This window comes from Archocentrus centrarchus, chromosome 8 (genome assembly GCF_007364275.1).
Source record: "Archocentrus centrarchus isolate MPI-CPG fArcCen1 chromosome 8, fArcCen1, whole genome shotgun sequence".
Taxonomy (NCBI): Eukaryota; Metazoa; Chordata; class Actinopteri; order Cichliformes; family Cichlidae; genus Archocentrus; species Archocentrus centrarchus.
The window spans coordinates 10,739,347-10,764,948 of NC_044353.1; the positions used below are offsets into that span (position 1 = coordinate 10,739,347).

Below are 25,602 nucleotides of genomic sequence, written 5' to 3' on the forward strand. Positions count from 1 at the left end.
TTTTGTATTTTTGTACCAGTTTGTGTTTCTTTCTTTGCACATCCGCATCATTTCGTGTGTCCTCAGAGTCTCAAGTCATTTCTGGTAAATCCAGATGAAATTAAGTGAACACACAGTAGGGAAGAGGGCCCTTTTCATTGAGCTTACCACCTCCTGGGAAGAAGACATGGCTGCGGAACATGAGCAGAAGTACTTCGCAAAAGTACATCCCTTTTTTTTTTTTTCCCCTCCCCTATGTCCCTTGAGTGGTTCTGTATTTTATAGATTCTCTCCTCGGGCAGGCTTTTACATGTTGTTAAGCCGTACCTTACTACAACCACTGCACGAATGTGCAAGAACACCTACTGATCTATGGGACATTTGATGTTTAAATGCGTCCATTTTAACGTGTCAGAGCGCTAATGTGTAGCTTCCGCTTTAAACATAAACAGCAGCACAGAGAGCGCACTCAGCAATAAAATAATGAGCGTGAATTAAACTGTTCATTTTACCGCTCTGTGCGCTAAATCACCAGAGTAATGATTTCTCTGCAGCATTAATCTCTTGTTGCATTTTACTGATTATTTTTTTTTATTTATTATTATGTTCTTTGTGGATTTTTATCAGCATTTTATCATAATCGTCATCTAATAATGTCTCTGATTGGAGTCAGGGTTCGCCCTCAGGGATCATTTTATGCGGAAGAAGAGTCATGTGACCCGTGAAACGTTCATATCTTTGTGGACGCACACAGATTTGAAAGCAGAAAACCGGACTTAACAGAGAAAGTTGATGACCGCCGCCGTGACACCCGTTATCTCCAACTGAGGGTTTCGGTTTTGTCGAGCCATCTAACCCAAAGAAAGTTTGGATTTCCTTCGTAGCATACCCCTCAGAGGGTGAGCTGCTCTCTCCGCAATTGTTCTTGCAGCAAGAGCAATTTCAATTTAAAAGTCGGTGATCCACTTTTAGGTGGTGGCTGTTCTGAGGACAGTGAGCTTACTGTTGTTTTCTGCTCTAACTGGCTCTGAACTGACCACATCACTGGGTACTAAACATTAACCTGTTTGTGCTTTGAGCGCTTCTGTGCTGTGTTGTTTTGTTTTTTGTTTTGTTTTTTATAATGCATTTTAGAGTTTTAAAAAGTGGCTTATTTGTTACATTTGTCTGCAATCTCAATGTAAAACACACATACACAGTTCTTATTCAGTGATGTGTGTCTGTGCTCAGAGCTTGGGGAGCAACAAACAAGGTCAAATATCTGTAAAAATGACTGAATAATACTGCTCTGAGTGCAGAGCGGTTTTAGACATCTCACTGCAGACATCTCATGCTGAGATGTTTGCAGTAAAAAGTCTGTTTAATACAAACCTGCGAGCTTGAAAGTCGGGAACTCTTTGTTTTTGAAATAGAAACATGCTCTCTCTGTCAGGCTGTCCCCAGGAGACACATGTAGTGATTCACTCTTTCCTACTAAACGGAGGAACTGAAACGTCTGTTGGCCCTCCTGCATTCATTTCACAAATCCTCCTGTCATAGCCCTCCTCTGTCTCTCACCACTCTGTTTTGTGTGTGTGTGCACAGTAAACACCGCTTTAGAGGAAGGTAACACTGTACTCCTCATCACTCATCCAGTACCAGCAATGGACAAGAAGTCTTGTCCTGAGGGAAAAAAGTGGGACCACTTGGTCCACACGTGTGTGTCCAGCAAGTCACTAATGGGACCTAACACTGATCCACCAAAAGGTGAGTTTCACTGAACCTCATTTTTTTTTGACATTTGAAAAATCTTTTTTTTTTTTCTGCCTGCTGGACACAAATCAGTTTTGCTAGTATCCTGTCTCAGTCTTGGATCTTTGGTACTTTAACATGTAGATTTGAATTCTAGCTGGCTATCTAAAGCATCAGTTATCTTACTCTTTATTTTTTACAGTTACTGATATGATGCCTTAAATTGCTATGTTGATCTTACGTGACTGAGTCGCATTTGACTGAGTTAGTCTTGACTGCTTCCTCATTCTTTCTGAAATTTATCGTTGGACCTATCTTACATGTTCAGAATGTAAACTGCTCTGCTGAAGTAGTCAGTGTGACTGTCCCTCCCCCTACAGGTCTCCCCCTGACTGCTGTGAACCAGCTCGAAGCCATAAACACCACTGCCAAGCCCAACTCACTGGTGGTGCTGAGTCCGACTCTGTGGATTTTTGTGGTCCTGGTCGTAGTGGGGTCCATCTTGGCTCTAACTGTCTGGTTTATCATATGGAAACGGCAGACCAGACGCAGCAGCACCTGCGGTAAGGACGACAGGCACTAGTGGTTTGTGTCATGTAGAGTGTAGTTACCATTTGCCTGACAAGCAAAAGATCCCTGTTTAATCCCAGGAGGAAACACAAATCCCTTTGGAGTCATGTCAGGCAACCCCTTATGAATAAGTAAGCAGCCTAAAGTAGCTTTTATAATGGTTTAAATTCTGCTTATTAGCCTAAGTAACAAAATATGCAATAGATCCTTTAATCCATGTATAGAATAGAATAGAATAGAACGTTATTGTCATTATACACAAAGAAATTAATCATTATACAACAAATTATATAACGACATTCCATCATAATATAACGAAATTCCGTTTGGAACAACCATCCAGAGAAGAACAGACAAGACTAACATAGGGGAGATGGGTGTCCGCAGCCACTGCCGTTTTCACTGGTGCCGCCACTACAATCAGTCCCCAGAAAAAGGAAACAAACACACATCATGGGGTAGTTAGGTTAAAAAAAAATCATCTGGTACGGTGCTCAAGATAAGCACCATACCAGGGTCCAAAAAAAACCACCTTAGCAAAGCATATTTGCTAAGGCACCATACCAGGGTCAAGTCATAAGTGACCCTCCATGTCTTAGATTAAACCACCCCTAGGTGACATATTTTATGAGACAACATAGCTTTTGAAGCAGTTGGGCGCACTCTACTTAAAAAGGGGAGATCTGATATGCAGAGTTGACAGTCGGGTGGAGGAAACAGGGCAGCAGAAGGGCAGGTGATGAAGTGTGACGTTCAGCACGGTAGAAACTCCAGTTTCTGTTCTCTTCTTCTCAGTTGTCCCAAGGGTCAGTCCCGCTCCCTTACCAGCTATTCTGGTTTCAGCACACATCCGCTGGCTGGGCAAGAATAGTTAATAGCCCTCCACACAACCTTAAAAACACATAAACAGGCTCTTCCATACCCGAGGATGTGCAGTGCTGTGACAAAGTATTTGCCCCCTTCCTGATTTCTTGGGGTCTTTTTTTTTTGTTGTTTTTGGCATATTTGTCACATGTTAAATGTTCAGATTATAAAACAGATTTTAATATTAGACAAAGATATCCCAACTAAATACAACTAAATCATTTATTACAGGAAAGAAACTATCCAAACCTATCTGATACTGTGTAAAAAAAAAGTAACTACTCCCCTTGTTAAATCATGAATTAACTGCAATTAACCACATTTATTTTGGAAAGCTGAGTTCAGTTTCACTCAGGCCTGATTACTGCCAGATCTGCTGAATCAAGAAATCACTTAAACAGAACCTGACGAAGTGAAGCAGGCTAAAAGATCTTAAAAAGCAGCAGATCATGCCACAATCTAAAAAAACAGCTGAGAAACAAAGTCACTGACATCTATCAGTCCAGTTACAAGGCTATTTCTAAGGCTTTGGGACTCCAGTGAGCCACAGTGAGAGCCATTATCCACAAATGGAGAAAACTTGAAACAGTGGTGAACATTCCCAGGAGTGGCTAACCTACCAAAATTACTCTAAGAGTACATGCCTCACTTCACTGAGTCCATGGTTCAACAATGAGAAAGAGACTGGGCAAAAATGGCACCAATGGGAGACAGAAAACCACTGCTGACCAAAGAGAACACAAAGACTCATCTCACATTTGCCAAAAATGCTTTGCAGCTTTACGGCTTGTTGTAATTGAAGGAACCATGAATTCTGCTCTATACCAGAAAATTGTGAAGGAGGATGTCCAGCCATCAGTTTGTGTCCTGAAGCTAAGACTCAGTTGGTTTATGCAGCAGGACAATGATCCGAAACACACCAGCAAGTCCACCTCTGAATGGTTCAACAAAAATAAAATGGTTTTCTTTCTTTGTCAAATATTAAAATGTGTTCAATGATCTGAAACATGTAAGTATGACACATATGCAAAAAATGATGATATCAGAAAGGGTCAAATTCAGGAGTGTATGAGTATGTCTTCTTCTTGAATCCCTGAAACTGAATATTTGAATTCTGCACATTTATTTTGTGAAAGAATCTGAACAAAACTACCGAAAGTAAAACTGACAGTCTGACAGCCAACAGCAGCTGCTTTTAATGGCCCATGTGCTGATGAAGGCCTAAATCAGACATAAGGGCTTTTGTGTTGCATAAATGCACCAACGTGCGTGCAGTCATAATTTTATTCTCCTGGGATGCAGCTCCTATCTAGTCTTAACTCAATTTTAAGAAGCAGAAAAGCAAAAAAAGGGGTTGAGGAGAAGCTCGATTCTCTTGAACATCCTTTGCGTCACTGAATAATCTGTCTGTTCACACCTTTTGCCACAGGAAACCTGGAATGTAAAAACATTACTAGCATTATTAGTAGGGAGGAGGTATGCTGCTTAGCTGCTTTCTTGTTTTTTCACATCATGCAGTGCAGCAGCATTTTAGTTGCACGCCTACATTTTTACCAGTCTGTAGTCAGATAACAGATCAATTTTAGCTGTTCTTTTTACTGTAGTTATGAAGGTTTCTCATCCAACACAAATATTTTTCACTAGCACATAAACAAAGTACACGCACATTTAAATACATGTATTTTTTTAAGCCAACAAGTGATGCAAAAACATGCATCGTTGCTAAAGAATGAATGAGTGTAACCATTCCAGTCTTACAACCACTCAAAGCGCCACCTTTTACCTATACACCCATACACTGCTGTATTCTGTGCACTTCAAGTACATGATCAACTTCACATCCATGGCCAATTTAGAATCACCAGTTAACCCAACATTCATGTCTTTGGACTGTGGAAGAAGGTCAGAGTAACCAGAGACAATCCACACAGGCGCAGGGATAACATGCAAACTCCACACAAATGCCCCAGTCGGGGTTCTAACTGGGATCTTGTTGCTAACCACTGTGCAAACAAAGTGTCTTTCCACTAGTTGTGAAGCATTGTACTAAGTAGGGACTCGGTATGTTTGATAATCTTCCATATTGATTCAGGGTTATTGCTCCTCTTCTTCAGGCAGTAATCAGTAATGAATGAGTAGTTACTGTTAAGAAAGAAGACAGTGGGTAGCTATATTAATTTACTAATACTTGTGACCTATTCATTACCTAATGATTCATTAAGAATGACCAAAATCCAACTTTTTAAAGCGGGCTGCTGTGTTTTTCCTTATTTTCTGACATATGTATACTGCTACAGTGGTGGATGTTCATATTAAACAGTTTCAGCTGATGAGGGCTAAAAGCTCAGGCTTCAGGCTGCTCTAAACACTCGATTTCAGACAGCCCTTTCCACTCTTGGATCTGTATGATGTCATAGAGATGGTCATGCAAGGCCCACAGTACTGACTGTGAGAAGACCCACCCACTTTCTGTGCAAACCCTCTGTTTATGAGAGGCAGCCAGTCAGAAGAAAGGGAGCCAAAACAACTTGTTTCATACAGAGGATGAACTGAGGGGCTGCACCATGACCCAGGATGAGCTAAATGAAGATTATTTTTGAACTGTGAGTTGTGCAAAGCTACATTAGCAGAGTCCAAGAATAAAAAGAAGCTGGAAATGAGCATGCTTGATCCTCTTTAATTTGTTATAATGAACACTCATATAATCATTTTAATGCATGTTATAAGCCCTCAATCAAGAAACATGATTGTCTTTAATGTATAAAATAGTAAGGAATTGTTTAGTGTGAAAGTTTTTCTGCTGTTTGTGTTACAGAGAATGGCATTCTAGGAGTGAAACTTCTTCAGAACGCTGCACCACCTGCCAAATTACACCCACTGCCCCCAGAAAAAAATGGCCAAGCTGAGATATTTCAGAGTGTGGCAGAGGCCCCTTCACTCTGCTTTCACGTGACCCCGGGGAGCCAAACAGGCTCAAAGTGGGAAGACGACTTCACCGCTACCAGGGACCTCCCGATGAGCGCTGGAGCAGAGGCGGGCGGAGGTTCGCCTGCATGCAGCACAATGGCAGAACACAGAATCCCGCTTCCTGCCACAGAGCTGGGTGGCACTGCGTTAGTTACAACTAAAACCATGTAGGGTGTATGGTTGTACTTTTTAAGCATGTTGTGGGGGAATACATTTGTTTACTTAGTCACATTGTGGCCACAAAAAAGCAAGTCCTCACAACGTCATTAACCTTTAGAGTGATGACTTGGCTTCAGGTTAGGGTAAGAGTTTCATGAAATGTCAGGTTGAAGCAATATTCTCGAAAGAGATGAAAACACAAGTGTGCATCCTTAAAAACCTATATTCCCTGCATTTATTCTGCACGTTGTACTCAGCATACTGAGATTTCTTTGTTTCTGCCATGTTTTTATGGTTTTTTTAAATGGCATTGCAATTTTCTGCAGCTGTTTTATTTCTCTGCACTGCTTATGTGTAAAAATACCACGTGACTGTGTGTATTTTGTTGTTTTTACTGCAAAGTGTTGTTAAAAGATGAAATACAGGAACTGCTTTGAATCTTATATATTTCAAACGTGTTATGATAAAACAAAATAAAAAAAAATCCACACAGAAATCTTTCCGATGCTCTGAAAATGTTGTCAGAGGGTAAAATATTCCTGACAAGTACTGTTTGGATAGAGTTCCACTGTCTTCACAGCAGAAAAAGATATTTACATTGTAAATAATTTTTATCAAGTGTTTCTCAATCGGTGAGCTTCCTGCAGGCAACATCTAAACATAAACAGAAGGACGGCTCAAAGTGAAGAAGAGTGCGCTCGGTATCTTCCCCCCACATTATCTGGATTTCTCATGGACAAATATAAACATCATCGCTCCAACCTATGAACGAACAGAACTGTCCCAAGAAACCCAGCAGTGCTGATTCAGACATGAGAAACCTGTACAGTGTCTGTGTTTTATGCTGAAAGCTCTTCTGTGATCACAGGTAGGTGCTGGGGTTCTCAGTGACAGCTATGTGGAAGTACTCGGGCAGTCTGTCGCTCTGCAAACTCCTGTTGGTCTCACGCCGATGGATTTTGGTGGACAGAGTCTTCCTCTTTTTGAAGCTGTCACCTCCACGCTTATCCAAACTTGACACGATCATCTCTGCCAGGTCCTGCTGGAGCCGCTGGAAGTTCTCCCTGAGACAGATTGTTTTGGATTATGGTTTACATGTGGAAACCAAAAATGAGGTACAACCCTGATTCCCAAAATTTAATCTGGAGTGGTGCATGAAATGTAAATTAAAAACAGGATGCTCAGAAGCCTGAACTTTATTTAAAGTAAATTCAATGTGAGTAGGAACAAAAAAAAAAAAAAAAAAGGTCTGGACAGGATAATTTTCACCGCTATTTTGCACCATCCCTGCTTCTATGCAGTTAGATCCATAAGTGCGACAAGTTTTTTTGTAGTTTTGCCTCTGTGCACCACCACGCCATATCTTAAATCAAACAATCAAGATGAACTCCTACAAGTAAGTGCAGACTTTCAGAATTAATTCAAGGGTTTCAACAAAAGTGTTGCATTAACTTTTTAGGAATCACAGCCATTTTTATACACAGTCCCCCATTTTCAGAGGCTCAAAAGTCATTGGACAAGTAATCAGTTTTGTGCCCAGGTGACTTCTGCTCTCCTGTTATTTCTTGACAAATGAAGTAGATGAAAGATCTGCAGTTGATTCCAGGTATTGAACTTGTGTTTAGCTTTTTTACCCGAACTCAATATGAGGCCCAAGGAGTTGTTGATACAAGTAAAGGAGGCTTTCATTAGGTTGAAACCCAAAATAAATCTATCAAAGAGACAGAGCAAAAACTTTAAAAAGAAGGAACTCAGCAACAACAAAAAGCCTGAGATGCCACAAAAGAAAACTGAAGTGCAGAATTATTACCGTGGTTAAGAAAAAGAACTTCTCAACATCTAACCAAGTCCAGAACACTCTGGAGGAGGCAGGCAAAGTCTACAATCAAGATACGCCTTCATAAATGTAAATACAGAGATTTTATGACAAGGTGTAAACTGCTCGTTTGGGTCAGTTTAGATTTTGCCAAAAAAAAAAAGAAAACCCCAAACATCTAAAAGAGTCTGCACAGTTCTGGAAAAAATTCTCTGGACAGATGAAACCAAGATGAACTTTTACCAGAATGATGGGAAGAGAAAAGTGTGGAGAAGGAGAAAAACCGCTCATAATCAGACAAACCACATAATCTGTCAAACATGGTGGAGGTCATGTTATGGCATGGGCATGTATGGCTGCCAGTGGAACCGGGTTACTGGTGTTTATTGATGATGTGACTGCTGATAAAAGCAGCAGGATGAACTGTGAAGTGTACAGGGCTGTACTCTCTGCTCACATTCAGCCAAATGCTGCAAAACTGGTCAGACAGCTCTTTACGGTGCACATGGATAATGACCCAAAGCAAATTGTGGGAGCAACCTAAGAGTTTCTCAAGGCAAAGAAATTAGATATTCTTCAATGGGCTAGTCAGTCACCTGATCTCAGCCCAATAGAGCAGCTTTTCAATTGGATCAAATGGGATCAAGACTCCAGGAAATCACTGATTGCAAAGAATTTTCATCCACATATTAAAAATAGTCCTTATATTCACAATAATGTACATGAAAAACATGTCAGTCACTTGTCCAGTTACTTCTGAGCCTCTGAAAATGGGAAACTGTGTATAGAAATGTCTGTAATTCATAAACAGTTAATGCAATACTTTTGTTAAACCCCTCAAATTAAAGCTGAAAGTCTGAACTTCAATCACATCTTGATTGCTTGAATTAAAATCCACTGTGTACAGAGGCAAAACTACTGTCCAAAAACTTATGGACCTAACTGCAAGTGATATGTAATCCAATTTTTGAATGATAAGATTGAAGTTGTTCAACAATTTGGGGCCTCCTTTGTGATATTTTTTTGTATAATAATGTCACAAATCCTTTCAGTGGGTGCCAGGTTTGAATTTCAGGCTGACCAGTTTGACACCTGAACGCTTTTACTGTGACACATGCACAGTGTGGGCTGGTATTGTCTTGGTAAAATAAGCATTCCCTGAAAAAAGTCTTCTCAGTGGCAGCATACGTTATTCCAACATCAGTATTTATCATTTGCAAGAACTTACCAAACAATGGTCCATAACTCATTCTTAATTAATGCCTTTTAAACATTTTACAATGGAAGAATTTCATAAGAAATAAAGTTGTACTTCAAGGTAGGTGGTAATCTAGTAATATACAGATACATACATTCATTTATGCATTAAATGATAATTATGTTTATGTATTGTGTTCACTCTATACTACAGTGCACAGTTCTTCAGCAGTTTGTGTAAAAAGTGTTTTTTGGTAAATCTAGATTTGATTTTACTCACGCTGTCGGCGGCGTCGGCAGGTTGTAAACCCCCCCAGTCACCCCAGTTAACCAGTATGTCATCATTTTCCCTTTACCCTGTTGGTGAAGTATGGATGCAGACACACACAAACACACACAGGAAGTATTACTAGTGACCACTGTTTGTTCAATATACATTTGAAGTCAATGCCTTCACATTTAAGTAAGTTAAAAAGCCAAACACCACCCAGCTCACCTTCAGATATGTCTCTCCTCGCTTTTCGTACTCAAACTTGCAGTCGGTCCTCTGCAGGATATTGATGGTGGACTGGCTCACATGAATTCTCAGAGCTGGAAAGACGATGTGAAAAGCAGCCATCAGACTCAAAGCATGACCTGACCTCCCGCTGTGCCAATTCAAATCAGGAGCGGCACCTAATCTGCCATGTTAAAATATGTGTGTGTGTGTGTGTGTGTGTGTGTGTGTGTGTGTGTGTGTGTGTGTGTGTGTGTGTGTGTGTGTGTGTGTGTGTGTGTGCGTGTCTGTGTGTCTTACGCAGGCTTGTGGACTCCATGCGTGAAGCCGTGTTGACTGTGTCTCCAAAGAGACAGTAGCGAGGCATCTTGTTCCCCACCACTCCTGCTGCACAGGGTCCTGGACAAAATTGCACAAAAGCAATAAATTCATGTTTGTTTGTTTTTTCATTAGCATACTCAGATTAAAAAAAATCTTGTCACATTTTTTTTTGCTTACATATTTGTTTGTTAAACATGACACATTCATGGTCGTATGGCAATGTCTTATATAAATATACACATATATTTAACCACTAGATGTCAGCAACTATGTGACAGACAAAGGAAAACTGAGTTTGAGCATACCCATGCAATACCTAAACAGAATGCTCTGTATGATATGTAATCGGAAACCAATCCCAAAAATCATATTTTGTGGAGAAATAGGAAATAAATAGCATTTCTTGAATGGCAGATTTGGGTTGTGATATGATAAAATGTCTGGTACCTGAATGTATACCAATACGGATCCACAGAGGAATCCCAGGTAGGTGCTGCAGCTCAAACGTCCCCACAAATGACAGGATGTCCAGGGCCATGTGGGCGATGTCCACTGCATGCCTGTTGCCGTTGCGTTTGGGCAAGCCTGATGCAACCATGTAAGCATCCCCGATTGTCTCGACCTACAAGACAATGAAAATGTAACTTTATCTATAAAATCCTTATTTTCATCAACAAAATACACATCTGAGTAAAATATGCGAGTCTAACCCGAACCACTTTCTCACAAATTGTAGATTAATGCTGAAAAAATGAAAACAATAAAAACAGCATCTTTCAACGCTGCTCTGTGACCTCCTTGAACTATAAATGGCAGAGGCTGTCCCACCAAACTACCTTGTAGACATCATGGTGATCAAGAATGCTGTCAAAGTTCTTGTAGATTTCATTGAGCATGTCGACCACCTCCATAGGGGTACTGTAGTAGCAGAGGGTGGTGAATCCCACAATGTCACTGAAATAGATGGTGACCTCTTCAAACAGCTCTGGCTCCACCTTGCCCGTCTCCTTCAGGGAACGCACCACTGGGCTGTGGAGACGCAGAGAGTGGAAAATGGGATTACTGTCAGTGATATTAATATTAAGTGACTATAACATGTAAACACACATGCAAACACAGCATCAAGACCTGCGGGAGGATTCTGAGCCCTCCACATTGAAGCAGATACAAAGACATTGAGTGCTTTGGTTTTATGAGACAGAAATCTCAAACAATGTGCCCTTAAAATAGAAAATTGGACATGTGCAGAGGAGGGGGAGTCTAAATGATGTTGAATGTAGGAACTGCCAGGCAACAGGAAATGAGAAAGTCTACATAGTAGATCCATGGATTTAGAGAAGGAGGACATGCAGATGGTTGGTGTGACAGAGGAGGATGCTGGGATAGGCTGAGATGGAGGCAGATGATCTGCAGTGGCGCCCCCTAAAGGAAGCAGCTGAAAGAAGCTAAAAAGAAGCCTTTTCTTCATGAAAGCCAATCATAGGTCTAGATCTCAACTGAATAGAAAATTAAGGGTCCAAATTGAAAAAAAAGGTTCCATCCTTGAAAGAATTTTGGAACAAGTTTGATGGAGGTTATTTTTCATTAGTGAAGACCATGACGCACTTATAAAATCCAGAAGAGGTGCAAGAAATGTGACGTTTCATTTTTTTCCCTCTACAAAATAAAAGAATGAACGTCCTTCAAGTGTGGTGATTCTATACATTTTGCCAATGGCTGTATTACCAAAAACTCAGGAAACTGATGGTGATTGGTAAGTAGATTTACAGATCCAGCACATATTTGATAACATTAATTTTCAGCAGTGTGCTTCAAGCAATCTTAGGAATGTAATTCTAAACTTCACTCTTCTAAAAGCTGTTTAGCTGCTAAATGATTCACAGTGTAAGCAGGTGGTTATTTAGAGTTGTTTTTTAACAAATCGCTGCCTGCTGCTGCTAAAGCTGATGCATTTTGCAGGATGTGTGGCCTGTAACACTGATTCAGTAAAATGCGCTGTACAGAAGAGGCAAATCACAGAGCTAGATGTTCCTGATGTCTGTGAGATACCAGCTGATCCTGTAAAAAAAAAAAAAAAACCTACCCAGGAAGAAGCATAAAGTTGAGGCGATCTGCTCTGTCCCTCTCAGCTTTGTACAAAGCTGTTCTCTCCTCCACTAGTTTCTCCAAAGTCCTGGAGTACATCTGCAGACGACGGATCAGGTTGTCCATGTACGTCTCTGTGGCTTGGTTGTGCAAGTTACTGCATCAGATCAAAAATATTGGATGGATGTTCAGCAGTCAGTGTCAAATACAGAAATGAATAAAAGCCACACTGAAAGAAATACATGATCGTGATGTACCTGAAAATCTTTCCTAGTGTTAACTCGATTCTCTTAAAATCTGGCCTCCGTTCTGGGTCTTCCTCCCAGCAATTCTTTATCAGTGTGTACAGCTGCATACACACCAAATTAGACACAATCACACAAGAAAAGGAAAAATTAATATACTCAAATTGATCAAAATAGCTTTATAAACTCTATAAGCAAATACTGCGTGCTGCTGTAACAGCTCCTCAGTCTTTGGAGGCTCTTTTACCTCAATCTCGCGATCTGATGCGCCCTCAAAGTTCAGGTCAGGTCTGAAGAAATTGTGTCCAGTAGGATAATGTACCCTGTAGATCTTCTCTGAGGGATTGCACAACAATCAGTTAAAGAAGGTGTGTGAGGTAAGTATGGGATAAGGGTTACTTTGTGATCCTGTGTCTCACAAGTATGCTGCAAAATATTTTATCTTTTCTTGGTGACACTCATTATCTGAAGACAAGCAACAATATTTAACATCTTCCAAACTGAAATGTGTAAAATCTTCTTTAAATCAAAGAAAATGTAAAAAAAAAAAAAAAAAAAAAGAAAGATGTACACGTTCGTTTAGTTCTGTTTATGGCAGTATAGTGTGGCTTACCTCTAACATCAGAGCAGCACTGTGTGTAGAATGGGGCTTGTCTCATAACAATCTCATGGGCAATGATCGCATAGCTGTAGACGTCCCCTTTCTGAGACACCCCACCTTTACGAAGATGCTCTGGGGCAGTCCACACATCTGAGAGGAGAAGAGAGGACACCTTTGACCCTTAACACACCCTTTATTGGTTCAATGTTTCACCTACAAACAAACGCTCATCTTAGCCTGACCTATGAGAAAGTTAATCAGACAAGCCTTCTTACGCTGCCCTGCAGAGTACTTTGGACCAAAAATTAAAAGACTGACCTCTAAAATTACCCCTAAATCAGTGACCCACTGCTCCAGCAAAGAAAAAAGACTAGTTAGTCTGGGACAGCTAAACCAAAGGTGCTGCAGTGTTTCCTCAGCCTGAAAAAGAAAACAGTGACTTCCTGCTGTTGGATCTATATGTGCTACATGTCTGTTTGTAGCCACACCACTCTCTGCTGGAGAACCACACTGTTTCTCTATGGGAGGATACAGGGACCTCGAGCTGCCCCCAGGAGACAATCCCGGTGCCAACAAAGGCAAGTTGATCCGAACTAGCCAAACAAAGGGTTGGAGCTTCTGTTCCTTTACAAGCTGAGATGGTGGTTCTAATCAAAGCACCTTTTTTTTTTTTTGGTCATGTAGAAACCAACTGAAAGACTTCCCTCTATTATCCCACTTCCTGTTATTGCTCTTTCTTTCATTCATATTCCTATATTCTAATTTCATAATTAGACCATTTGACTCCTGAAAGTACTTTTAAATTACTTTCTGGATTTAAATGCTTTTTAATAGCTGTATGTGTGTTGTGTATTGCTAAGTATTTTCCCCACTTCCCACCCTTGAGCAAAATCTTTTTTTTCCTCAGTCTACGCTGACTCCAGAAGCCAGAGAAAGATGGCCAAGAAAGACTTATCCCGATTTAGTTGTACATCAAAGTGCCAATAAGGAAATGTCAGAAACCAAACAGGTTATGGTTGCTTCAGTTAACCTGATGTTTATGTTAGATTAATTCATAAAGCAGCCACAGAGACTGCTTTATGAGGGCAGGATTAGCATTTGAGGAAGCCAGAGTACCTGGAGGATTCTCATACAGCCAGAGGGCGAAGATAAAAACCCCACACACAAGAGGTTCGGACCCTCGTGGTGTGAAGGGATTAACCACTGCACCGCCGTGCTGCCCTGACCACAAACAAGTCATCCAAAACTGGGGCTTTCTCAACCGACAGATAAACTAAAATGAGAAAGGCAACAAGAGCCATCAGAGAGCCACTGACACAAGGAAGTGAACCATCAATAGGGAGGGAGGTCCCTAATGATGGTGGGAGGTCCTATGACCCAAGCATATAATACACCAAACCAAGTTTCACTCACTCAGTCCACATATTACTGAATTAAACTTCTCTTGCATATCCATTAAGGACAGGATGAAAAGATTAAAAATCCAGAAATACACCCCAAAATAGAGCTCCAAACAATCAACTCATAGACCCACCTTACCCAAGAGCTGAGAGAAGAAGAGGGTGGTCTCAAAGTTTAGATCAATACTCAGCCACGGTGATAATTTTAAAAAACCCACCTCTTCCTGGTTTCAGGACAGTGTTGCAGCCAAAGTCAGTGATCTTAACCACCATTCGGTTGTCGACCACACAGTTGGAGGACTTGAGGCGGCCATGGACTGCAATGTTACTGGAGTGGAGATACGACATGCCCTATCGAAGACAGACAGGTCAATTACCAAATAGAAAATAGAAAACAGCTAAGTGAAAAAAAAGGACATAAATGAGTTACATACTCACAAAGGTAACTCAAAGAAATAGTACCTTTGCTATGTCATACATGACTGAGATTTTAAAGCCCATATCCATGAAGGTTTCATCCGGGTAAGAGATCCTGTCATTAAGAATGTACTGAAAAAAAAAAAAAAAAAAAAACAGACGAGGAAGTTCATATTTTATCATTTTTATAACTCAGGCAGATAATGGAAGTGTGAGTCTGAGATTACACGTATTCATACACACTGTAAGTGTTCTTTAAACAGTGTGCATCAGTGATTTATCAACAAGTGAACAGTAAAATTATTGTGAACACCACACAAAGGAGCTCTGCCACATGAAGAAAAGTCAAAGCAACATTGCACCAAAAATGGTCTTTGCTGCATGCAGTGTGTGTATGTGGCCTTTAAACAGCTGTCTTTGAACATATTAGGGTTTTGGGTTTTTTTGCATTAGAGTCAGTGCTGATACTAAAAGCAGTTATTAAATAATGCCACCATAAAAAAAGCAAGATATGTGCAGATTAATCACAGCCAACCAAGATATAAAATAGCACATGCCTTAAAGAATGTTTAACTAGAAAGCTTTTAGAGCAGTCATATCTACATTAAAGCTTTGCTAAGTTTGTAATTCTAATAACAGACAATTCAAAGTTCAGAAAGTCAAATTAAAATGTGTTAATCTGCACCACAATGAAAACATGCACTCACTGACCACTTCATTAGGTACAAACTGTTCAAGCACTCATTAATGCAAATATCAACTTTGTTAATTATATGCTAGCATCTCACTGCATTGCAGCATGGAGACATTGTCAAGATGACCTGCTGAAGTTTTACGGCAGCAGAAGACCACACCAGGTGTCACTCCTGTCAGGTAAGAACAGGAAACTGAGGCTAGAGTTCACACAGGCTCACCAAAACTGGACAACAGAAGAATGGAAAAATGTGGACTGCTCTGATGAGTTTCAGTTTCTGCTGAAACATTCAGGTGGTGGGTCAGAATTTGGTGTAAATAACGTGAAAGTATGGATCCATCCTGCCTTTTATCAGCGCTTCAGGCTGTTGCTGCTGCTGGTGTGATGGTGTGGGGGATATTTTCTCTGTACACTTTGGGCCCCTTAGAACCAACTGAGCGTCATTTAACAGCCAACCTGAGTATTGTTGCAGACCATGTCCATCCCTTTATGACCACAGTGTATCAATCTTCTGATGGCTGCTTCCAGCAGGATAATGATCCATGTCACAAAGCTCAACCTGGTTTCTTGAACATGACACTGAGTTCACTGCACTCAAAAGGCCCTTCACAGTCACCAGATCTCAATCCAACAGAGCACCTTTGCAATGTGGTGGAACAGAAGATGTGTGATGCTGTCATGTTTTCATGGACCAAAATGTTTCCAGCACCTTGTTGAATCTGTGCCATGAAGAATTCAAACAGTTCTGAAGGCAAAAAAGAGGTCAAACCAGCACTAGCAAGGTGTACCTAATGAAGTGGCTAATGAGTGTATTTCTGTACCCAAAAGGTATATTTTAATTGTTATACATTCTTAGAAAAAAACAAGATTTTTTTGACAAACAGAACTCACTGCGCAGCACCTGATATGAAGGTAAAGAGTAAAACACTATCTTACCCTGAGGGAGCCTCTCTGGCACAGCTCAAACACCCCGTACACACCATACTCAAACTTAACCGTGCCATAAAACTTGGTCAGGTTGTAGTAGTCAATGCGCAGGAGCTGGAACATGAAGGCAGTGGCAGGAAGAGTTGATCATCTTTACATGTAGATCCTTTTAATAACCTCAGAGATAAAACACAGAGGTATCTTACAGTGTTGAGCTCAATCCGCTGGTCCTCAGTGAAGTCTCCATCTGCGTGTTTCAGCTCTTTCAAGATTACAGGCTGGAGAGCACAGAGAGTTGAAAAGGACTGATGTCACTTCCTTTTTAATTTCTTTCCAAACAGATATAAATTTTGGGGGTGTTGGAACGTTGATACCTTCTTGTCGTAGCGCCCTCGCTGTCTGAAGTACGTACTGTCCTTTCTCTTATCTTCATCAATCTGTTTCATAAACACACACATGAATCTGATTTTATGTTTTTATCCTAAACTGCTGCAGACATGGAGGTCTTCTGATGGTAAAACACTGAATTTTACATACATTTTAGGAAGGACCGCTTTAATCAAAAAGCCTCTAAATATTCAGAGAAGATAGTTATTTTCATTTACAGTAACATTTCTGCAGGAGTATGGCCCTGTCCTGGCACAAGAACCCCTGAGCAAAGAGAGAACAACTCCAAATAGAGAATAGATACTACATTCACCTTCATCTCAGGTGTAGCTGGGTTAAAGGTGGGCTGGAAAGCAGCTTGCAGAAACATTCAGATGAACGCTTATCAGCTAACACCTTTGGATTGCATGATTTTTGGCCTTCGTTTGCAGTTTTTATTAAACTTTAACTACCACACACTGACATTTTCATGTGGTCTTATTTAATGTGCATCCAAAAAAAAATGACAGTGTTATTATGTCTTGTGTCACAGAGCTGCTTCTTTATCAGATGTCAGGAAATAAAATCTGGAATTACAGTCTTTACTGATAAGAACATTCACCTTCAGAGACACCTCCTTCTCATCCAGAGGGCCAATCAGGTGAGGTTCGATGTGAGACCATTTCCTCTGCAGAAAACGCTCTTTCCTGTTCTGACTATCAGGAACCACACAGAAAAGCATGCAGTACATGATTAGTACTATTCATTTAACATTTCTTTAAAACACTGCATCTCATCAGTGTCCTGAGCTGCAGGTAAAATTATATTTTGTTGGTCCAGATAAAAAAAAACATTTTGTCACAATTTAGACCTCACAGTCAGAGGTGCAGCCCCGTCCTCCAGTCCCCTAAATGCTGCAAATGCTGCCTGATTTTGTCAGATCAGCTCCAGCAATACACACATGAGCTAAAATGCTACAGGTGGCTCTTCTACCACAGCTGGGAAACATATCTGCGATTTACCTGTAGAAGATGAGAGCGACTGCTGTCACCACCACGACGCTGAGACTCAGAACAATCACAATGATGTCCTGCGTATTAAACTCTGGAGAGACACGTGCAATGGAATTGGAAAAAATTAATTTAGAGCTTTTTCTTTAATTTAAAAAAAAAAAAACATGAAATCATTCTAGTAATAATTCTGCCTAAATTTTAATGTGTGTTACCATCAGGAGTTTTTGGCTCGTCGGGGGGCAACTTATGTCCTGCCCAAGGCAGAGCGGGGTTTGGATTAGTCATGATGGTTGCATTCAGTGATGTATCGAACACTAGCAGAGTTTCATACTGAAGAGAGAGAACAAGAGAGGTAAAATGTAAAACAGCTGTTCACTTTTACAGTGGCAGTTTTAACTGTTTAATGCACAAAAATCTCACCTTGCCACTGACAGCTGATGTATAAATGACTGAGAAGTTAACGTCTCTGTCACCATATTCATCAAGCATATAGTGTCCTCCCATTCCTGCGTGTACACACACACACAAGCATGTAAACAGATAATAAAACATTTTGAAATCTGAGTGCTTTTCACAAAGTTAATTTGAAAAGGTTTGAATCTAAAGTCACTAAAATTTGGACATGTAAAACTACAAATAATGATTGTTTCTTTTACATACAGTCTATAATCCCACTACTGGTGCTGTGAGCATTTTTGAAGCTGGAAGCAGGATTGCTTATTTGTTTTCAGATTTAAACCTTTTAACCAAAGGTTAGAAAAATTCAAGAGGCTGAAACACCTTTTTATATGGGTACAGAAGAGTTAACCAGGCAACAACATAAGTTACCAAAGCTATTAGTGTTTCATGTGAGAGCCAGAAAAAAATGTCTTGTCATCAAAGTTTCTCTGCTGCAGTCAATCATTGATCTAACCAGCATCAACCTTGTGAACAGAAAGTCCTTCTGATTTAGGCTCCCTGATTACACACAGTGTCCTCCTGGTTATTGCTTATCATAATCCTTTGGCATTCTTCCTCCAGCTGTGTTATCACCAACCATACACACCATCAAAGGAGATGTTCCCAAACAAGTTGTCATGTACAGAATGATTATAGGTTCTGTTGTTGCGGTTGCTGAGCATCCTCTCTCTGAGCACTTTGCCAAACAGCAGAGCCCCATCGTGATATCCAGCCACATAATCATTTATCTGCCCAAAAGAATGAAAGGCAGAAGATGTTAAATGTGTAGTTACTTTAGGTGGTCTCGTTTGGGTGCTTGAAGTGCAGCTCACCGTTTCACTGAATGAAGAATTTGATCCACTGCTGTAGTTTCTCTGTGGCAGAGTGATCACTAAGACATCTTCCATATGTGCAGCGGATGTGGGGCTTACGTGATATACAGGGCTAGATAAAGGTAATAATGAAGGTGATAATGGTTTCTTGGAATTCAGGTTCCTTGATTACAACCTAATAGAAGCGTAATGGTAGCAGTGTATGGGTAAATAAATAAAAACACGGCCAGACTTACTTGTAAAGATCTAGGAGAATGAACATGAAGTCTTTTGGAATCGAGCCCACCGTCTCCTTTACTGCAGCTAACTCATCAGCATTCCCACATAAGATTAAAACTGAAAAAAATAAATCAGTTTTACAGTCAATAAGAAGGAAAATCCTTCAGCTGTGTCACAGTACTTCTTAAGTCTCCTGTAAAATGACTTTCTGGAGACCCCAAACATTTCATGGCATCCCATCTAATAGTTATTCAGCTCTTTCAGTCTAAACCACAGTTACTGCATGGCTTAACCAATAAACTTACAATGACATCCTCAGAGGACCAAAACACTTTTCTGCTTTTGTACAACAAATAAACAAAAAAATATATTCACTGTTGCTGTGCCGTTTCGAGGACTGGAAAGCTTTTTTCAGCTCCTCCTCGCCACGTAGCATCTCACTCTCTGTGCGCCTGGCAAAGTTGTTAGATGGTGCTTCCAGTGCGTTTATGTACCTGCGGCAAAGCAATAAATAAAAGCTGGCTCGTGTTGGAGTACAGATGATGCAGCAGACTCACAATCATTTAAGCTGCACTCACCAGAAGCAGTCCTCAGTTGCATTGTTGGTCTTCTTATAGACGTAGACTCGGTGCCATGGGTCCTCCTTGAATGGTAGAGTTTCGTTCATAAAGTTGAGGAAAAAGTCACAGATCTTTCGCGCCGGAGGCAGAATTCTGGTCAATTTAGGCTTGTAGTCACACGAGAGGCCAAAACTCCCAGCAGAGATGATGGGAATGGTTAAGCGCAGGCCAATTTCTTCACTGGAACAGGCCAAAGGGCAAAAATTATAAATTATTAAGTTGCTAAATAACATAAAATTGAAAAGAAAAAGCATCATACTTACTGTACTAACTGGAAGGTGGCATATGTGCAGGAAGGCCCCAGCATGACACATCCAATTTCACTATTAGCCTGTAGAAAGTTACAGTTGCATTGAGGAAAGTGAACTTCATTGCAGTTATTTCAGTCTAGTGCTCCCATTTACCCTTTCCCTTCAACCCCTCTCTAGTTCTAAATAGCACTGCAGTTTTGCAATTTTTTCTAAAATCCATTTCCTTTGTCCCTAGTAAACTTGACTGAATTTTTTGTGCTTGGCTGTGCTGGAGGAAGCAGGATCTGCTGGAGAGTTTGTCCTAATGAGGCAAAATGAAAGCATTGCATCTGCTGAGATCGCCATGCAACATGCTGTGTCTGCATTCCACTGTGGTTCTAATTAGCCCAATGTTTGTGGGGACACTTGTGTCTTGGCATTCCACTAATTTACAAGCATGATAACCTCTACATCACCAAACCCGTTGGCCAGCTTCCTCTTTAACCGATCTCCAGTTGCCTCTGTGACCTGTGTGCCAGGTTACCTTCCACTTTTAAGAAAGAGCTCATGCTTTTTAGCTACTGGCTGAACATTTATCTCTTGCAAGTGATGGCAGTATCATCTGCCCATGCCCAAAGAGTCTGTGGCATGAGCATCCTCCAATAGCAACATCTGTCAGGTTTCACTTTCCTACCTTGTTGCTAAAACTCTTATCCCTGTTTCATCTCCTGCCAGGACTATATTGATGGAGTTTTATCCAAAGCCTTCTGCAAATTCCTGCATGGGCTGCAGAAAGTTTTGGATGTCTAAGACTTTGCCAGTGGCCACAATAAATCCTAGCAACACAAGTCTACAGCCTCCCCTTAGCACTGGCTCCTCATGTGGCTGCCTGATTAAATATATGATTCTCCTCATCACATATAATTCCCTTCATGCTCTTGCCTCTGCCCAGTCTCTTTAACCTCTACATGCACCCTCACATAATCTTTGCTCCTCTGACACTGGGCAGCTGTCAGATAATCTCTCCAGATTGCAGATCTTATATGGTAAATGGACTAGTTCTTATATAGCACTTTTCTACTCAGTATGAGCACTCAAAGCACTTATACAACATGTTTACATTCACCCATGCACTCCCATTCATACAAGCACTTCCATGTTTACTAAGCTAAGTGCTTTTAATTATCTAACATTCACACATATTCATACTCCGACGGGACGGTCGGAGAGCAACTTGGGGTTGAGTATCTTGCCCAAGGATACATTGGCATGTAGCCTGGAGTAGCCAGGAATCGAACCGCTGACCTTCTGATCAATAGGTGACCTGCTCTACCTACTGAGCTACAGCCACCCCCAAATATGTTGACTACTTTGATACACTGAATTGACAAAAGCATTGGGCCACACAGTCTCTTAATCTTTGGATTCGGGTATTTTCAGTCACATTGCCATAGGTGTCTAAAATCGAACACCTAGCCATGTAGTCTGCCTTTAGAAACATTTGTCAAAGAATGGGTCGTTCTAAAGAGCTCGCTGCATTTAAGCATGGTACCAGCTCCCAGTTTGGATTCAGGAGACAGTCACGCTCCCTATTTTTAAGATTAAGCTTAAAACTTTCCTTTTTGATCAGGTGACCCTGAACCCTCTGTTAGTTACATTGCAATAGTCCTAAGCTGTTGGGGGGTGCATCATTGGTTGGCCCATGATGCACTGAGTGTTCTACTCTGTTTATACCCCACTCTGCATTTAATCACTGGTTATTATTAATCTCTGGCTCTCTTCCACAACATATCTTTTGACCTGTCTCTCTCCCCTCACCCCCAACCGGTAAGTGCTTGCTTATCAGGGATCATTTTGATTGTTGGATTTTCTCTGTAATTATTGTAGGGTCTTTACCTTGTATAATACACCTTGAGGTGACTGTTTGTTGAGATTTGGTGCTATATACATCCATCCATCCATTCTCTTCCGCTTATCTAGGGCCGGGTCACGGGGCAGAAGCCCAAGCAGAGAAGCCCAGGCTTCCCTCTCCCCAGCCACCTCCTCCAGCTCATCCGGAGGGACCCCAAGGCGTTCCCAGGCCAGCCGAGAGATATAATCTCTCCAGCGTGTCCCAGGTCTACCACAGGGCCTCCTCCCAGTGGGACATGCCCGGAACACCTCACCCAAGAGGCGCCCAGGAGGCTTCCTAATCAGATGTCCGAGCCACCTCAACTGGCTCCTTTCGATGTGGAGGAGCAGCGGCTCTACTCTGAGCCCCTCTCGGATGGTTGCACTCCTAACCTTATCTCTAAGGGAGAGGCCAGCCACCCTTCGAAGGAAGCTCATTTCTGGCCCTTGTATTCGCGATCTTATTCTTTCGGTCACTACCCAAAGCTCATGACCATAGGTGAGGGTAGGAACGTAGACTGACTGGTAAATCGAGAGCTTCGTTTTTACACTAAGCTCCCTCTTCACCACGACAGACCGGTGCAGCATCCGCATCACTGCAGAAGCAGCCCTGATCCATCTGTCGATCTTTTCCCGTCACTCGTGAACAAGACCCCGAGATACTTGAACTCCTCCACTTGGGGCAGGAACTCGTCCCTGAGCCGGAGAGGGCACTCCACCCTTTTCCAGCTGAGGACCATATACAGTCCTCAGCCAGTGTTATATACACAAAATAAATAAATACAACTGAAATGAAATGAATGGGATGGGATGGGATGGGATGGGATGCAACCATTATAATATGTCAGTTCATAAAATTTCTCCCCTCCTAGATATTCCAGGATCACCTGTAAGCAGTATTAAGTGGAAGCATTTAAGGAGCATCAAATTGATGATGCACATGCTGAGAAGCACAGCAGAAGTCCCCAAAACTCTGCTGATTCAATAACAGCAGAGTTTCAAACTTCCTCTGGCATTACCATCAGCACAAAAATTGTGCACTGGGAGCTTCATGGCATGGCCTTCTGTGGCCAAGTAGCGCTTGTAGGTGTAATGTGGAGGTGGCCCAGTAGTTCTGCTCATATAGTGCATATGGAAAGGTGCTTTTATAGCTCAAAGTTTGCAGTAAACTGAGTTTATTATTGATTTTTATTGTGTTCTACTGGTGACGTTTTAGAGATGAGATTTTTATTTATACCCATTCAACTAAATGTTATATTGTTGAATTCAAGTGTGCTGTTAGAATTATCCTGTTGTATGTATGCAATCTCATTGAAGCATAATAACCACGTCATCAGTCACAGAACTAAAGGAACCCCTCAGACCCATTTACAATATCTAAAAACAAAGGCTTTAGAACAATGTAATGGCTTTAGGACAAACAAAATCACATCAGAAATTGTTAAGTCTCAATGTGTGCACCGTGTTCAAGCATGTGACCACACTTACATTTAGCTTCTTGAGTATTGTCACCCCCTCACATGTGCTGCTCCCACAGCCCTGCCGTTTATACAAGTTGGTGTTGAACCCATTGTAGTTAGCCGTCAAAGTGAAGTCTAAACCTTGAGTCATGGGCAAAAAGATGATTGCTATTAATAGCACAGAGCCAACACTCAGAGCACACATCACTCAGCAGAGACAAATGGTGGAACAGGTAAATATTAAATATTCCCATAAACTAACACTGCTACAAAGATGATAAACTATGAACCATAATTTTTCATTCTGTTGGCATTGCCTGCAGAAACCTAGAAACAGTCCTAATAATAAAATGAGTAACTTCTGACAATTTAACCCCAGTGAAAGTAAAATTTGATTTGATACATTAAAAACAGGTTCATGATTTAGCTTTTTGTAGCATATACATGTGAGCAGTAAAATGTCAGTGAGTAGATTCCTGCCAGAATGATTTAAAGACATGGAGCATTTTTTTTTTTAAATTTTAAGTTTAAGTAATAACTTAATAACTAATGTTATCCAAGCAGGATATAACTATTTTAGCCTTGTCTAGCACACACAGTAAGAGGACCTAGACAAAGCTAGCTGCTGCTACATGGAGCTGGAGGAATATATTAATAATATCTGACAGCGGCCCTGCTAGATGTTTGCTTCCATTTCTTTTTTTAAAAAGCATATTTTTTGGATGTAACCAAAATCAAGTAACACATCAGTGCAGGTATACTCAGCCCTACACCACTGGACTTTCCGGTACTCACAATATTCTAGAAACAGCACTGACACACTGACACACACATTATATTTAGTTTAGTTCAGCCTGAATACCTGTTCAAAAGATATTTATCAGCTGAATGAAATGTAGAAACTCTTTGAGATCAGATCCTGCATAAAGAAGTTTGATTTGAAATCACATTTAAATCTTTTATTATTTTACTGTTAAGTGTTATCATATTTATTCAAATATGGTTAAAATATATGTTTTTATTCAAACCAGGTGTTTTGTTTTTCCTGTAGGGTAATAATTGATCCATACCATGCTTAGCATTCTCCTGCTTGTCCTCTAGTATAGCTCGTTCCACGGCCGCCCTCACAAGCGGCATACTCCATTCATAAGTGTTGTCCTCCAGCAGTACAATATTCATGTAGTACGTATGTTTTGATTTCAAACACATATCAATCATGTCACTGGCAACCACAGCTATTAGAAGCACTCCCAGGTAAGGTAAACTGCACATCCTGATCACTGAAAGTCCCATTTTTCCCTCAGAATTCTGGATCTGTTCTACATGTCAAAAATATTGAAATCTGCTCTGGTAAACAGGAGGCTGAAATAAATCCTCCCCGCTGATGATCAAAAAGTCCAAAAACAGAAGTGAGCACTTCTCTTCAGGAACCAAGCAAAAGTCACTTTTCTTGATCTGGTTTCCAGAATCCAAATAAAAGAATAAAACCAACTTTTCCGGAAGATCTTTACCCCAAAAACTTTCAGTAAACACAAAATATTTGTATTGAAAAAAAAATCAAAAAGAATATTCCTCGTGTTCCTCTCGGTAAAGAGTTCAGTAATCTTCCACCTTGGTACAGGCTTTTGTTAATGAACAACTGCCAGGAGACAGAAGGAGGGCAGGGCAGGAAAAACTCCCACACTCTGCCAGAACGACACCTTACTTAAAACACTGACCAGTATCATAACTCATCCTGTTTGTAAACATCAAGTTTAGGCCGGCCTCCATATTACTGTCTGAAAAGGTTTATTCCCTTCGTGTCAGTGATGATGATGTGAGTGTGAGAACAAATTAAAATATCTTTACAAACTTTAACAACGGCACAATAAATCTGACTCCCAGACACAAAACACGACAGTACGCAGTGGCACCAGTTAAACACCTATTTTGCCTTTTTTCTGACCGCTTTGTTTCCTGCACTGCAGACTTCTCCACGCAGAGGTGGGCAAGAAGCTTTCATGATGAGAGTGTGTGTGTGTGTGTGTGTGTGTGTGTGTGGGGGGGGGGGGGGGGGGGGGGGGG

At 40.9% G+C, this 25,602-nt stretch overlaps 2 protein-coding genes across 2 annotated transcripts; one reads left to right on the forward strand and one right to left on the reverse strand.

The window, feature by feature from the left end:
• Positions 1-718: 718 nt before the first annotated feature.
• Positions 719-6,655, forward strand: LOC115784546 (uncharacterized). The gene is made up of 4 exons (XM_030735812.1): positions 719-878; positions 1,564-1,725; positions 2,091-2,273; positions 5,960-6,655. Exons 2-4 carry the CDS (start codon positions 1,623-1,625, stop codon positions 6,280-6,282), a joined length of 609 nt encoding a protein of 202 aa, XP_030591672.1. The 5' UTR covers positions 719-878; positions 1,564-1,622; the 3' UTR covers positions 6,283-6,655.
• Positions 6,656-6,688: 33 nt separating this feature from the next.
• gucy2ca (guanylate cyclase 2Ca) lies at positions 6,689-24,843 on the reverse strand. Its single transcript, XM_030735811.1, has 27 exons — positions 24,609-24,843; positions 23,567-23,679; positions 20,222-20,289; positions 19,917-20,138; positions 19,714-19,832; positions 19,356-19,455; positions 19,120-19,231; positions 18,894-19,035; positions 18,269-18,354; positions 18,061-18,178; positions 17,858-17,939; positions 17,458-17,551; positions 16,844-16,906; positions 16,676-16,747; positions 16,479-16,583; positions 14,894-14,980; positions 14,650-14,782; positions 13,044-13,181; positions 12,678-12,766; positions 12,443-12,534; positions 12,184-12,342; positions 10,937-11,129; positions 10,548-10,722; positions 10,080-10,178; positions 9,780-9,874; positions 9,564-9,640; positions 6,689-7,334 (listed from the first exon to the last, which is right to left on the reverse strand). The coding sequence occupies exons 1-27, from the start codon at positions 24,829-24,831 to the stop codon at positions 7,133-7,135; spliced, it is 3,258 nt and encodes a 1,085-aa protein (XP_030591671.1). The 5' UTR covers positions 24,832-24,843; the 3' UTR covers positions 6,689-7,132.
• Between the last annotated feature and the right edge of the window lie 759 nt (positions 24,844-25,602).

Excerpts from the sequence above, each read along its gene's own strand:
- LOC115784546 (XM_030735812.1), top strand. The coding sequence starts at position 1,623 with ATGGACAAGAAGTCTTGTCCTGAGGGAAAAAAGTGGGACCACTTGGTC. Across the intron at positions 1,726-2,090 it reads TAACACTGATCCACCAAAAG|GTCTCCCCCTGACTGCTGTG; the intron begins GTGAGTTTCACT and ends CTCCCCCTACAG. Across the intron at positions 2,274-5,959 it reads CAGACGCAGCAGCACCTGCG|AGAATGGCATTCTAGGAGTG; the intron begins GTAAGGACGACA and ends TTTGTGTTACAG.
- gucy2ca (XM_030735811.1), bottom strand. The coding sequence starts at position 24,831 with ATGGGACTTTCAGTGATCAGGATGTGCAGTTTACCTTACCTGGGAGTG. Across the intron at positions 19,036-19,119 it reads ATTCTTCATTCAGTGAAACG|ATAAATGATTATGTGGCTGG; the intron begins GTGAGCTGCACT and ends TCTTTTGGGCAG. Across the intron at positions 18,355-18,893 it reads TGGGAACATCTCCTTTGATG|GAATGGGAGGACACTATATG; the intron begins GTGTGTATGGTT and ends GTGTACACGCAG.